Below are 16,665 nucleotides of genomic sequence, written 5' to 3'. Positions count from 1 at the left end.
ACAATATAAGGCTCAGTTACATTATATACAGGGAAAAATGACTATTAATTTCTACTTATTACAAGATGCTCAAATGAAACTGTATCAAATGAAAAGTAAATCATTGCAATCTTGTCTAAATATAAAATTGCTTTACACGTAATGTATTGTTAAATTATTATATTGTTGTTTTATCAAATGATGTTGTATTTCGACACTCCTGTTATTCAGCAATGTTTAAAATTTACAGTAATTGTATTTGTTTAGGTACGATTGCAAATACTTATTGTTTATTTGATACTGAGCCTGGCAACGCAGTGGCGCAGTAGGTAGTGCTGTCACCTCACAGCAAGAAGGTCGCTGGTTCGAGCCCTGGCTGGGTCAGTTGGCGTTTCTGTGTAAAGTTTGCATGTTCTCCCTGTGTTGGTGTGGGTGCTCCTACATGCGGTACAGGTGAATTGGGTAGCCTAAAATGGTCCGTAGTAAATGAGCGTGAATGAGTGTGTATGTGTATGGATGTGTCCCAGGGATGGGTTGCAGCTGGAAGGGCATCCGCTGCATAAAAACGTGCTGGATAAGTTGGTGGTTCAATCCGCTGTTGCGACCCAGGATTAATAAAGAGAGAAAACCAAAATGAAAATAAATGAATAAATGAATGATTCTGAGCCTTTAATTGTCATTTATAAGGGATTTATAAAGCATCAATATTCCTCACTTTAGATTAGATCACAAAACTGCATGTTGAGTTCATAAAGCATTATTTAACATGCAGAAAAACATATTATATGCAGGGCTCCAAACCGGTTCAAGGAACAGAAATGAAAAACAGAATCAAATGACATTTTTCAGGAACAGAAATGAAAACCGAAAAAAAAAGATCAACTTTAATCGTTCTGAACAGAAATGTTTACAGTTAAACGGTTAATAATGTTATTTTATTGTTCTTTTTATTATATGAATTTGGGAGACAAAAAGCATTAATTTAAAGCATGTGAACAAATGCGACGGTGACGCTCGTTTTTATATAAACTATAAATGTCTGGCCGTGATGCGTATTTAGGCCTATGCCAGTCTATAAAAAAATAATGTAGCTTAAAACACTTTAAAATTTTAGAGAACGTAATACAGTTTGCACAACCAATGTTTGGTCTTAATATCCTGCCCATAATTAAACCTCATGTAGCCTACTTTTTGATTACTTGACCAGCGGATTAATGGCAGTACCAGTGGATAAACGAGATCTGAGCATAACAGGTATGACTAGTATGTGTATAACCAATATGCAAAGTCAAGAGAGTGCACGACTCCATAGGGTAACGTAGCCTAAACTGCGCACACTTGATTATGTAATGTGTGAAATCGTGAACGCATCTCAAAGAGCAAAGCATAACTTATTAAATGCCCATGCTTAATCGGTCATCGATAAGGTCTATCGGTTTTAAAGGGTTACCGACAATAAATCAATCGAGTGATCATTAGCATCCCTAGTTTAATCAATGAATGAGTTAAATTTAATATTTATATTAAAGATGAATAAGGCAAGAATATGATAATGATACTTTTTAGATTTTTACACCTACAAAAATATCTTGTGGTAGTGCACTTGTTTAATAAAAATCTTTGTAAATAGGTTATCTGTAAAAAACGCAATCAGAGCCAATGACATGTAGAAGTAGTGTTGCCTAAACGGCTATTAAATTTCTAATAAAATTAAAACCAAAGTATAACTCATTGCATTTTTTGTTTGATAAAAATATACAGAAACGAAATAAAATCATAAGGATGCTAGTTTGTAATTTATGATAATAATAATAAAATGACATGCTTAGACTATAAGCTTAACGGCTATACGCTGCCAAAAGGCCATTAATAAATATTATTTTACTTTGTACTGGATTATAATGTATATTTTACAATAAAAACTAAATATAGCATGTCTTACTGTCATTTAAAACAAGTAATTCAAAATACAGATCAGAAGTGTAGACCTGCAGTGGGTAAACTGTATACAGGGGGTGTTGGTCAATCAATAGACTACAGCACATAATTGAACTAATTATGATGCTAACTGTATTTTAGCTCTTAATATAGGCCTACAATATATTTTCTGGTGTTTAATTTTGCATGAGCAAATAGCAGTATAGCCTAAAGTAAATTTTTTTAAAAGATTATCATTTACCCTACCTGCAGCACATGTGAGAGGTGGATCTGCAGCAAATTCACTTACACACTAGGCTATATCTATTTAATTTATAACCATGTAAACTTGACTTCGCAGGCCGTTCATCTTTGAACACAAAAGGCATTTTTAAGTGTCCTAACTTGACTGCTGCTGCATAATGGGATGTTTCTTTACAAAACTGTAAAAGTGCGCTTTAGCATGTCAAAATGAAAGCAAACGTTCAAAAGAGTTCTGTGTTTTGTCAATTTTACTAATATTAATAATAATGGATATAATAAATTTAAATAATAATTGCACTGTGCAGTGTACTAAATATTTTTATTAGGCTACATAACTGAAAAACTATTTCATAACAATTTTCATAATTTTTATTGCAATTTCATATTATACAACATCTAAATGTAGCGCCGGGCCTGCGCTCGATACCAAGGAGTGGGGCTGTGTGTAGCGCCTTTAAACAGCGTGTCAATCAATAACCAAAAGCAAGTTCATATTATAAATATGTCTTATAATAATGATACTTATTGAAAATTCATTTAATCTTACCCCTCGTATAGATTTTTTAGTTGCACCATTAAAAAAACAGAGCACTCTAGAGTCCTGCAATACTTTGTAATTAAATAAAGTTTTTTTTTGTTTTTTTCTAGAAAACTGTTTTCGGAATATTTTGTCTATTAAGCAACGCAAGAACAGAACCGAAAAAATATAAATTCTGCTTAGAGTGAACCGATTGGATTTTATTTTTTTTTATTTTTTTTTTTTAGCCCTGATTATATGCCTGAATAGTAAATGTATAAATTTACTCATTCTTAATGATCCTAAAAAACACCAATTATTCTTAGACAGTTTGTAAATAATGCAATACTTCATTTAGTAATGAAAAATGAAGCTAGCTGTGTTTATAAACTGCTTAGTATTAATGTAGAGTTAATGCTTAACAAATGATGTCTATTTGGAGTTTTGGTGGCTTTGTTATATGATGAAGGTCTCTGTGCATTTGTGGGGTTCAGTTCTTTATAAATATATTTTAAATATTTTTAATGTTTTTTTTTTAAATAGTTAAAATACGACAGAAACAGAAATAGAACATACTGGTGGGTTTTAAGAGTTTACCCAAAAATGTACATTATATTATTAATTACTTGCCCTCATCTCACTCTAACCCCCTGAGACCTTCATTCTTCTTCAGACTCAAAGGAAGATAACTTAGATGAAGTGCAAGAACTCCTCATCCTCCATAGACAGCAAGGGATTGAAACAATATGAAGGAGAAGAATTAATAACAGAATCTCCATTTTGGGGTGAACTAACCCTTTAATATTGTTTGCTATTGCACTTAACTAAATGTGTATACAGACATGGAAGAGTTATGTGGAAGCTTGTTATACCCAATGAGAACTGCTTTTAGACATGCAAGAGAGTTTCATGGATTTTGTGTTTACTGTTTTTTGTGTTTAAAGGTTTTGTGGAAATTATTTATAATAAATATAACATTTATTAAATTTATTCTGGACCATTTCCTGTTTGGATCTTGAGGTTCCTTCTGTATTCAAATTACATATTTTATAAACTGACCTGCTCTTCAAATGAAAATTCTAAAGCAGTTTACTGTCAAATTACTTGATTGAGGTTTAAAATTTAATATTAGTAAGGGTGCTGATCTGATCCCCATGTTGCCTAAAAACCGGTAATGTGTGTGTAGATCTGGTCCTTACTTTGACTCAAAACCAGTGATGTGTGTGTAGATCTGGTCCTTACTTTGACTCAATACCAGTAATGTGTGTGTAGATCTGGTCCTTACTTTGATTCAATACCGGTAATGTGTGTGTAGATCTGGTCCTTACTTTGACTCAATACCGGTAATGTGTGTGTAGACCTGGTCCTTACTTTGACTCAATACCGGTAATGTGTGTGTAGACCTGGTCCTTACTTTGACTCAATACCGGTAATGTGTGTGTAGATCTGGTCCTTACTTTGACTCAATACCGGTAATGTGTGTGTAGATCTGGTCCTTACTTTGACTCAATACCAGTAATGTGTGTGTAGATCCGGTCCTTACTTTGACTCAATACCGGTAATGTGTGTGTAGATCTGGTCCCTACTTTGACTCAATACCAGTAATGTGTGTGTAGATCCGGTCCCTACTTTGACTCAATACCAGTAATGTGTGTGTAGACCTGGTCCCTACTTTGACTCAATACCGGTAATGTGTATCTGGAACTGGTCCTTACTTTGTCTCAAAACCAGTAAAGTGTGTGTAGAATTGGTCCCCACTTTGTCTAAAAATCGGTTGTGTATGTGGCGGACCCCACTTCTACACAAAACCTGAAATGTCCCCACAAGTGACCACTGTGTCAGGTCTAAAAAAAAATTTGCGGAATATCCAAAATCTGAAGTGATTTTATGAAATAGTTTGTGTTTTTGTGTGGCAAACTATTTTTTTTATGTCTCTAACATCATCAGAAAGGGTGGTCCCCATTACGTAACCACCGTGACAGGTGACCCCCACAATGCACAAAAACAAGTATGTGTGTGTGTGTGTGTGTATATATATATATATATAGTATTTATAAATTGTTTTGTTTAGATTTTGCGTGTGTATTATACACAATAAATTTATTGAATACACACACTTTTGGATGTGATTAATGTTTGCCCAGGACTAATGTAATTTATAATGCAAATTTTATTAGTTTTTTCCAATTGCTAAATCCTAAACATTTCACTCTCCGTCTCTCAGTTTAGTTAAATTCAGTTAAATTCAATTCAATTATAATATTTATATGACAAATGTTACAAAAGTATTGCCAAAGCATTTATAAAGTTTACATTAAAAATCACATATATTATATATAAATGTAAATGTAGCACCACCTAGGGTGTGCATTTAATTGTAATAATTCAACAGCCTGTCGTCAAGTAGTCCTCCTCATGTAAGTAATAATAGAACTTATAGTAGTTTTTTCAAACTCCTAAATCCTAAAAATTTATCTTAAGGCCACCTTTACCTTGTTAAAAACCAATTAACAGATTGTTAGAATACCATTATTATCATTAAAATTGCAATCATGTTTTACACTTTCCTCTCCTTATTTCCGTTCCCTTCCCTTCATCTCTCTCTCTCTCTCTCTCTCTCTCTCTCTCTCTCTCTCTCTCTCTCTCTCTCTCTCTCTCTCTCTYYTCACTAAAGCATGTAGCGCAGCACAGCAGCTCACATCTCAAACACTCACTCCGCTGTGAGTGTGTATTAGTATTGTGGAGCTTCAGATCGCGAGTGTTTTTTTCCCCCGCTGAGCCTCAGGCTGGATTTAGAGCAGGACTGGAGCGCTGCGCCACGTGGGTGCCTGGGGCGGCCCGGTCAGTGCCAGCCGCGGGCAAACTGGAGCGGGGAGTTGGGCTCGGGGTCCGGGGAGCCGGGCAGGTGGCATGAGCAGGGGGTCATGTGGGAAAGTGAGGGTCTGCAGACGCTGGGTATCGTGGTGATCGTGTGCGCGTCCCTCAAACTACTGCATCTGCTGGGGCTCATCAGCTTCTCCGAGGGTAAGAGAGAGTTTATTCGGAGTTTATCCTGGCAGAAAATAAGTCTGTAACACTTTTAAGTGATACTCCATTATATTTGCTTACATCAACAAATAATGGTATTTACAGTGCATTAACTAATATCAACAAGGACGGATTTTAATTTTAATAAGGCAATAATAATGCAGAACTATGATTTATGAATGATTTACAAGATTATACTTAATGTTATAAATACATTACTTGACATTATCATTATTCTAAACCATCACCAATGAGTCTTTTAAGGGTTAAATGTAAAAAAGAAACTGATCATAAGTCGTGAATGACTGGAAATACATGTGAGAATGAGGATGTTCAAAGACCGATAGATGAAAGAGACAATATTCTGCTGGTAGATTTGTGGATGCACTAGAAATGTGTACTTTACTGTGGAGCTGTGAGTGTTTAGGTGGGTACATCAGGTGATGTGCATCTTTTATAAAAAGTCAGACGGGCTTGCTTTATTTAAAGGGCTGTTTTAACTGTTAGAGTTGTTTGAGTTAAATTAAATGCCTTATAAATTGAATAAAAAGTACTTTTTTGAGTTTGAACGAATAATGAAAAACACTCTTACATCATGTATGTTTACCCTTTCGAACCATGCATCCATTACTTTGGATTTCACATAGGTCTTCTGTGATATTGGACATAGAGATGTAGAGTATCGGCCTTAGATATGTACAATATCAGCCATAGACATGTATAAAATCGGTATCCGCCATAGTATCCGCCATAGTTATAGTAGTATAGTAGTATAGTAGTTATAGTAGTATAGTAGTATCCGCCATAGTTATAGAGATGTATATTATTGGCAATAGAAATGTATAGTATCGGCCATAGAGATGTACAATATTAGCCATAGAGATGTGCAATATCGGCCATAGAGATGTGCAATATCGGCTATAGAGATGTGCAATATCGGCTATAGAGATGTACAATATCGGCCATAGAGATGCATAGTATCGGCCATAGAGATGTGCAATATCGGCTATAGAGGTGTACAATATCGGCCCTAGAGATGTACAATATCGGCCATAGAGATGTACAAGACTGGCCCTAGAGATGTACAATATCGGCCATAGACATGTACAATATCGCCCATAGAGATGCATAGTATCGGCCATAGAGATGTACAATATTGGCCAGAGATGCATAGTATCAGCCATAGAGATGTACAATATTGGCCATAGAGATGAACAATATCGGCCATAGAGATGTACAATATCGGCCATGGAGATGTACAATATCGGCCATAGAGATGTACAATATTGGCCAGAGATGTACAAAATTGGCCAGAGATGTACAATATCGGCCATAGAGATGTACAATGTCGGCCATAGAGATGTACAATATCGGCCATAGAGATGTACAATATCGGCCATAGAGATGTACAATATTGGCCAGAGATGCATAGTATCGGCCATAGAGATGTACAATATCGGCTAAAGAGATGTACAATATCGGCCATAGAGATGTACAATATTGGCCATAAAGATATACAATATCGGCCATAGAGATGTACAATATCGGCCATAGAGATGCATAGTATCAGCCATAGAGATGTACAATATTAGCCACAGAGATGTGCAATATCGGCAATAGAGATGTGCAAGATCAGTTATAGAGATGCATAAAATCGGCCATAGAGATGTACAATATCGGCCATAAAGATATGCAAGATTGACCATGGAGATGTACAATGTATGCCATAGAGATGTGCAATATCGGCTACAGAGATGCATTGTATTGGCCATAGAGATATACAATATTGGCTAAAGAGATGTACAATATCAGCCATAGAAATGTACAATATTGGCAATAGAGATATACAATATTGGCCACAAAGATAAACAATATGGGCCATAGAGATGTATAGTATCAGCAATAAAGATGTACAATATTGGCTATTAAGATGCATAGTATCGGCCTTAGAGATGTACAATATCAGCTATAGAGATGTACAATATTGTCCAGAGATGCATAGTATCGGCCATAGAGATGTATCAGCCATAGAGATGTACAATATCGACCAGAGATGCATAGTATCAGCCATAGAGATGTACAATATCGGCCTTAGAGATGTACAATATCGGCCATAGAGGTTTACACTATCGGCCATAGAGGTTTACACTATCGGCCATTCCCCCACCCTCCACACTTCACTTTCATCCACGACACCTCTCCCTCCTTAGGTAACATGCAGGATGTGTTACATGGATCTGTTCCTGGACCCTGCAATTTACAAATTAAGGACTGAGTATTGGCCATAGAGATGCACAGCATCAGCTGCATAGATTTAACATATTATGCTGTAGATATCTACATTATTGGCTATAGAGATGTACAATATCGACTTTAGAGATTAACAGCATCAGCCATATACAGTATCAGCTAGAGATGTCATGTATTTATTGTAGAGATGTACAGTGACAGCCATATGGTGTACACTACCAGCCATAGATGTACAGTATCAGCCTCCACATTGTGAATCCATCACTATCTAAGTGTTCAGACATCAGACCCAATCTTAGAGATCATTATTGTCATTATAGTGAATAAGTGCACCAGTCTGCAATCACTGACTCCATCCAACCATCTAAACCCAGTTTGCTTTTAAAACGCTCCATTTTCCAGGTTGCATGTTTCCATGTCCCCGTGGGTTCATTTCAATGGCTCATTTACTGTCAGTATTGGACCTAATAGGATGTTGGCTGAACAATGGATCTTATTACCAGAATGTTTCTCTTTGTTTATGAAATGCCAAACTGTAGAAGCGTTTTAGGGATTGTAGCGCACTGTCTATCTAATGCCAATCTAAATGCCAACATGTTTTCCTGGCTCAGTTTGAACTTCCATACCTCTTTAACATGGATGATATTTACCATTAACCCCAGTCAGACGGCTGCTCACAGGAAATGTTTTAGCTTCGAGCTCAATTATGAGCTCACAGGTGTCACTGACCTCAGATCAGGGGGCGTTTGCTCATTAAAGCTGTGGAACAATAGCACAGATGACAAGAGGTCGCATCGAATCAGTGTGTCAGTGAAGATAAATACTGTCCAGTTGACCTGCGCTCACGAACACACACACACATACACACATAGAGACTCGACGAGTGTGACTCAGGGACTCGTAAAGATCCCATGTCAAATTAACAACGGCGCCAACCATTAACACAGAGAACATTGCAGCCGCATCGGTGCCAAACTCTCACTTCTGGCCTTTATTTGTATGTCTCTATAAGAGATTTACTCATTTATAACAAAAGTCTGACGTTCTAAAGGACAGCACTGACAGTCTATGATAACAATTTAGCAAGTTTAATTGAATTAAATTGAATTGAATTTAATTTTGTTAATATATAATAATATATATATATGTGTGTGTGTGTGTGTGTGTGTGTTTATTTATGTTTTTATTTTATTTCAGAATTTTCTTTTTTTAATTAATTTAATTTAACTTAATTTTGTTTTGTTATTATATTATATTATATTATATTATACTATATTATATTATATTATATTATATTATATTATATATATTATATATATATATATATATATATATATATATATGTGTGTGTGTGTGTGTGTGTGTGTGTGTGTGTGTGTGTGTGTGTGTGTGTGTGTGTGTGTGTGTGTGTGTGTGTGTGTGTGTGTGTTTATTTTTTTATTTTATTTTATTTCATAATTTTCTTTTCAGCTTAGTATCTTTATTAATCATGGGTCACCACTGTGGAATGAACCGCCAACTTATTCAGCATTCAATTCTCAATTCGCCTATAGCACATGTCTTTGGACTGATTGGGAGAACATGCAAACTCCACACAGAAATGCCAACTGACTCAGACGGGTATCGAACCAGCCGCCTTCTTGCTGCGACGCGATCGTGCTACCCATTGCACCACCGTGATGCCTTAATTAAATTACAATTTTTATTTTATTTCATGTGTTTATGTACACTGTAATAAGCGGTAAGTTAATTAAAGCAAGTAAACCAATTGCCTTAAAAGCAGCAAGTTGACCTTACAAATTAAATAACTAAACCCATTTTAACTTGTATATGTTAAGTTAACTGAACTTAATTTGTATAATTGTGCAGATTTTACACACTTTTTAAAATAAAGTCAATTAATCGCGTTTTACAGTGTAGTTAATTGGTAATTTTCTTATATATATATATACATATTCGTGTATACTTGGTTGGATCTATAGTGTGTGTGTTTTGTAGTTGTGTTGTGAATGCTGAAATGGATAGAAATGAATGGATAGAAATGGATTATCAAACATTCATTCATTCCTTTTCCTTCGGTTTAGTCCCTTTATTTATCAGGGGTCTCCACAGTGGAATGAACCCCCAACTATTCCAGCATATGTTTTGCACAGTGGATGCCCTTCCAACTGCAACTCAGAACTGAGAAACAGCCATGCACTCTTATTCACACACACACTCATACACTACGGCCAATTTAGGCAATCGATTCCCCTATAGCGCATGTGTTTGGACTGCACCCAGAGGAAACAAGGAGAACATGCAAACTCCACTCCACTATATGTATATGTAAATATATATATATATATATATATATATATATATATATATATATATATATATATATATATATATATATATATATATATATATATATATATATATATATTTGTGGTGGGTCGTTATCAGCATTATCGTGCTGCATTAACAAGAGATTCTTATAGCACGGTAAAAAACATATCGTCGTTAATCTATTTTCAAAATGTTGGTTTGGGAGAGTTGAGTCTGTTCTGCGCAAGCTATTGTGACTTTCAACTTGATATTTTAGCGCGGATGTACACCTGACCGGTGAGCCGTCTGACAAAAAAGTTCCCTACTGAATCAAGTCAGCAGGATGCCTGACTTTAACTGCAGTTCGGCAGTTTCACGGGACCAGCTGGGATCAATCACAAGCACATGACCCTGTCATTCATTTATTCAATCATTTTCTTGTCGGCTTAGTCCCTTTATTAATCCGGGGTCGCCTCTGCAGAATGAACCGCCTACTTATCCAGCAAGTTTTTTACGCAGCGGATGCCCTTCCAGCCGCAACCCATCTCTGGAAAACATCCACACACACTGATACACTACGGACAATTTAGCCAACTCATTTCACCTGTACCGCATGTCTTTGGACTGTGGGGGAAACCGGAGCACCCGGAGGAAACCCACGCGAAGGCAGGGAGAACATGCAAACTCCACACAGAAACGGGAACTGAGCCGAGGTTCGACCCAGCGACCTTCTTGCTGTGAGGCGACAGCACTACCTACTGCGCCACTGCCTCGCCCCATGATCCTCTCAAAAATAGTTTATAAATAAATCACACCTAATTTATTTATGTGATTGCTTTTTGTTTATTTTATGTGCATGTAAAAATGCATTCTAATATAAACATTTTTTATGTATTTAACTGAGACAAAACACCTACAGTACACATTTGCAAAGTCCACTTTAGAAATCAGAATCGTACAAAAGCTGTCATTGCAGATAGCACCTTTCAAAAGGGAAACTTTTTCTACCTACTGTAAAGGGTCCATACTGGTACGTCAAAGGTAAATATTAGTTCCTAAAATGTACATATTAGTGCCTCAAACGTACAAATAGGCACCTTTTGAAAGTGTACTGCCCCAGTGACAGCTTTTATTTTACTTTTATTTCTGAAAGCATACCTCAAAGAAAGAAAAAAAAAACCTTGAGTGGCAGCCTTTCCGTTGACATTTATTCTCCAGCAGAGAGCAAAAGTCAAACAAAAGTGCAGTGTTCTTCAAATATCTCTCAAACTTCTGAATGTGCCTCCACTTTCTCCATCCTCCGTCTCCTGAGAGATGCATTAAAGCAGCAGGTTGTGACTTTGGTCTGTGGTTTAGTGCATGTGTTCCCACTCTTTGAGGTTTGGACAGTTTGCTCGAGTTCATTGTTACTTTATATAAATTGATATAAACTTTATATATTTAAACTGTACTGGACGTCACTGTTCCTTACCATTTTAATCTTATCAGTTTAAAGAGAATACCGAGAATTGTTTCTAAACATGCTTTCCATGTAAAAATGTATTGCTGAAACACATTGCAAAGACAAAGAAGCGTGTAGTACTGAGTTAAAACATTTGACCAGTTTTTAATCAATGTTCTCAATGTTTATCATGGTCTGATTGAAAAATACAGGCCAAAACATGGCAATAAAAAATACAGAATATTGTGAACTATGATGTCAGTTAGTTTGCAAACACAATTAAAGGTGCCCTACAGAGAAAATCTGGGCACACCCAGGCATGGTTGAATAACAGGAGATCAGTATATGGGAATAGAAATAAGCTGCGTCCCAAATGGCACACTATACACTATGCACTCATGCACTATGTACTTATGCACTTACACACTCAACAGGATAGTATATGTATGTTGTGGCGTCCCAAATGGCACACTAATGTTTTTTTACTAAGCGGAAATTCAAACCGTTTCCCTAATGACGTTTGACGGTCGCCAAATCAGTGAAATAAACGAACGAATTATCAAATAATACCTGCCGGGAGTATAAGCGCATTCACCATCGGGAGGCGCTATAATCACTCTCGTAGGAGAATTTTGCTTTCACCATCCAAAATAAATAAAGTTATTCAACATGTTCCGCTACGTAAGCAAGCCTGCGGTCGTTGAGTGCATGAAGTGTCCATCTTCACACTTCGTTTTACCGGCTGAATGACTGCATCATCCGGGTAATTAAAGTGCACTTATTATTTTTAGAGTTTTCAGTGTGAACACACTACTTACACTATTTATACTACAAAATGGCGTAGAATAGTGCATAAGTATGCGATTTTGGACGCAGCTATACTGTGAAGTCAGAACACAAAGCAGACTGTTGCGTGGCTCACAGGTCACACACTCATCATTCGCATGTACTTAAGGTTAAGTTTTACATCTGACGAGCTGCTGCATACTCATATCACTAGTGTTCACTAGTGTTATAATGTTTATATCATTATAAACATAGTGATATATAGACATATAGTGATATTAATTTCTGGCTTTGTTTTTTTTTTTATATCACTACTTCCACTAGTGCAGGGGTGGCCAACCCTGTTCCTGGAGAGCCACCTTCCTGCAGATTTCAGTTGCTACCCATATCAAACACACCTGAACCAATTAATTAGGACCTGAACACCATGTGGAAATTACAGGCAGGTGTGTTTGATATGGGCTGCAACTGAAATCTGCAGGAAGGTGGCTCTCCAGGAACAGGGTTGGCCACCCCTGCACTGGTGGTAAACCCCGGTGGACAGAAGGCAAATCAGAACACAAAACAGACTGTTGCGTTACTCACGGAACACGCCCTCATCATTTGCATGTACTTAAGGTCAAGTTTTACATCATTTAAACCTGACGAGCTGCTGCGTTTTCATATCACTAGTGTTCATTCATTCATTCATTCATTTTCTTGTAGGCTTAGTCCCTTTATTAATCCGGGGTTGCCACAGCGGAATGAACCGCCAACTTATCCAGCAAGTTTTTACACAGCGGATGCCCTTCCAGCCGCAACCCAACTCTTTGAAACATCCACACACACATACTCATACACTACAGACAATTTAACCTACCCAATTCTCCTGTACCGCATGTCTTTGGACTGTGGGGGAAACCGGAGCACCCGGAGGAAACCCACGCGAACGCAGGGAGAACATGCAAACTCCACACAGAAACGCCAACTGAGCTGAGGTTCGAACCAGCGACCCAGCAACTTTCTTGCTGTGAGGCGACAGCACTCCGCCACTGCCTCGCCATACTAGTGTTCACTAGAGATACTGATATATAGAAATGCAGTGATAATAATTTCTGGCTGTGTTTTCACTACTTTTACTTTTTAATCATTATTATTGAACAATATAAATATATATTTATATTAAGTTTAAAGTAAACATCAATTGATATATATTTGAATTGCATTCATATATTTCTTTTGATCAACCCTATTTTGAGGTAGTTCATTATGATGCGATTTTCCTTCTATGTGTGATTTGATTGGACAGGATTCACAGGACTGATTTTTATAATCCCCATAGACAAGAAAAAATAAAGTGGTGACTGCATATTGAAGAAAAGTAGTGGAGTAAAAGTACTGATTACTGCACTAAAAATGTACTCAAGGGAAAGTAAAAGTACACATTTTTAAAACTACTTAGTAAATTACAATTCCTGGGAAAAACTACTCAACTACAGTAATTTGAGTATTTGTAATTAGTTACTTTACACCTTCTTCATCTTCTGTGTTTAGGGTATGTTTTTTAACAGCAGGTCTTCATCATCAGTTCTCATTCACCTGATACATCCTTTCTTTGTTTCATTAACTTTAACAGTTTAGAAAGGGACCAAATACTAAATTGAGTAAATTTTACTCTGAGGATTTAGATTTTAGGGTAACATGAGGATTAACTAAGCCACATACATACTATGTAGAACAATTTAACTTATTGAACCAATGCAGTCTGGGTAAGTTGGCGTTTCTGTGTGGAGTTTGTATGTTCTCCCCGTGTTCGCATTGTGGATTCCTCTGAGTGCTTTCCCCACAGTCCAAAGACATGCAGCATAGGTGAATATAAGCTAAATTGGTCATAGTGCATAAGTGTGAATCTGTATGTGTATGAGAGTGTTTGGGTGTTTCCTAGTGCTGGGTTGCGGCTGGAAGGGCATTCACTGCGTAAAACAAATGCTGAATAAGTTGGCGGTTCGTTTCACTGTGGGGACTCCTGATAAATAAAGGGACCAAGCAGAAGGAAATTGAATGAATGAACCAATGCAGTGTATGGCACCTTTAAACTCTGCGGACACGGTACCGGGTCTGTGACGTCATCAACTTTCGCTTTCAGATTTAAAGGGCTAGCGTTGCACCAGACCCCCGTAAGTGGTTTCGTTTGAAAGTATAGAATCTATATTTTATTCACATATGCATCACTTTGGTTTTTATTCTACTGTATAAAAGTTATTTACACTTAAATACACAGTATTTTGGATACCCGAGCTAGGTATTTTACATTGGTTCATTTTCATATTTTTTTATATGACACATGTATAAGTTATAGCTCAAATGAAAGCTCTTGCCGGTGCTCATACAGTTCTAGCATTCTTTTTACTGAATTATATTCATATGCCAAACAGTTGCTGAATGAATCGCGATGTTTCCATGGCGCAGAAATGTAAACAATGCATTCATGATCAATAAGCAGCCCCAGATAGCACAGACAGCTGTCATCTCTTACCTTATGCTGTGCGCTTCAGGGCCATTTCTCCTCTGTTTTTGAGGTGATGTGCATAAGTAATCCTTTTATATGTCTGATGTGGTGCAAACACAGTGAATTATGTTTGATCAAACAAAAGAATAGTGAAATATGAAAACAATGATGATCCCTGTGGCTTGTACAGCACCTCTCATCAGTTGGAATGCAATAACTTTTGCATAGATTATGGTGGAGACATTTTTCTTTTTTTCCTATGATTACAGACATGTGCAGGAACCACCAAAATTAATTACAGCACGCTAGACCACACAGAACCTAAAAAGTACACTTTCAAATTTGAGTTTATAAAAAAAAATACAAAAAGCGCCTCTTTTTTTAGGTGTTTATTATAACACAGGCAACATATACAGTTATTTTAAACACTTTCAATGGTGTTTTATGAAAAGTCAAAGGGTTTTCTTTAAAATGATACCAAATTTTTGCATTTACACCTCTTTAAGTGGATTTGGGAAGCTTTTAAATTTGGGTAGGCAAAATCCAGGCGGAAATCCCCAAATAGGATTCAGCACATATAAGGTTAAAACTTGGATGCGAGATGTTGTTGTTGTTTTTCCCAAGCCAGTCAGAAATCTCAAAAGAAATGTCGAAAACTTGACTGTTGCCTCAGGTTACATGGTTGTGGTCGAGCCAGGACATGTTTCGGGACTCTAAAAACTTTCTGCAATTGAATTAATTTCACTCAACTTTATCATTCTGGTGACAAATGCGTTTCGGTTAGACTCCAGGCTCTCAAATAAAAGCAGCAGCAGTCCAAACAGCTGAATAATGTGTGTGTGTGTGTCTGTAAGCGAACGAACACCACCTGTGTTCGCAAGGCAACCATTATCATCCGAATTAATGCAAGAAGAGTGTGCGGAGCTGGAAACATTAGCTCATTACCTTGCTTGAGTACTGTGGCTAAATATGGAAGTCTTTAATTGTGCGACACACTTGCCAATAGACAATTAATTGCCTTTTTGCAGGGAATCAGAGCTGCATCTACAACAACTGTCAAATGAGGAAAGAAAAGAGCGCAGCAATTAATGATGTGTGTTTGGGTGAGAATGATAGAAAGGGACATTGACTGAAACACACTTGCTAAATATTCAAAACAAATAAATTGCTGATTTGCATTTGGTTAACGTTGCTGTAATGCGCTCAAATCTGCACCTGTCTGCCTATTAGTGGCCAGAAATGCGTTTTGGGAGTTTTCAGGTGAACATCTAACTACTAAACTTTAGAATTTGTTAGGTTAAATAGGCAAGTAAGGGTAATCAGGCAAGTCGTTGCACACTCGCCGGCCACTTTATTAGGTACACCTGTCTAACTGCTCGTTAGCGCAAATTTCTAATCAGCCAATTACATGGCAGGAACTCAATGCATTTAGGCATGCAGACATGGTCAAGACGATCTGATGCAGTTCATACCGAGCATCAGAATGGGAAAGAAAGGTGATTTAAGTGACTTTGAATGTGACATGGTTTTTGGTCAGAGTATTTCAGAAACTGCTAATCTACTGGGATTTACACGCACAACCATCTCTAGGGTTTACAGAGAATGTTCCGAAAAATGGAAAATATCCAGTGAGAGGCAGTTCTGTGGGCGCAAATGCCAGAGGTCAGAGGAGAATGGCCAGACTGG

General features: G+C 37.0%; 1 protein-coding gene across 8 annotated transcripts in view; it reads left to right on the top strand.

Annotated features, from left to right (window-relative positions):
- kcnip4a (potassium voltage-gated channel interacting protein 4a) overlaps positions 1-16,665 on the top strand; it is a 314,740-nt gene that overhangs the window by 240,900 nt on the left and 57,175 nt on the right. The window contains exon 1 of one of the 8 annotated variants that reach the window (XM_073907569.1): positions 5,375-5,701. The exons of the other annotated variants lie outside the window; for them this stretch is intronic. Within the exon in view, the coding sequence (XP_073763670.1) occupies positions 5,602-5,701 (100 nt within the window). The 5' untranslated portion in view covers positions 5,375-5,601. Of the gene's footprint in view, positions 1-5,374; positions 5,702-16,665 lie in introns of those variants that run through there. 8 annotated transcript variants of the gene reach the window in all.

The sequence above is a fragment of the Danio rerio genome, chromosome 7 (assembly GCF_049306965.1).
Source record: "Danio rerio strain Tuebingen ecotype United States chromosome 7, GRCz12tu, whole genome shotgun sequence".
Lineage (NCBI taxonomy): Eukaryota > Metazoa > Chordata > Actinopteri > Cypriniformes > Danionidae > Danio > Danio rerio.
This window is presented reverse-complemented; position numbering and strand designations above follow the sequence as displayed.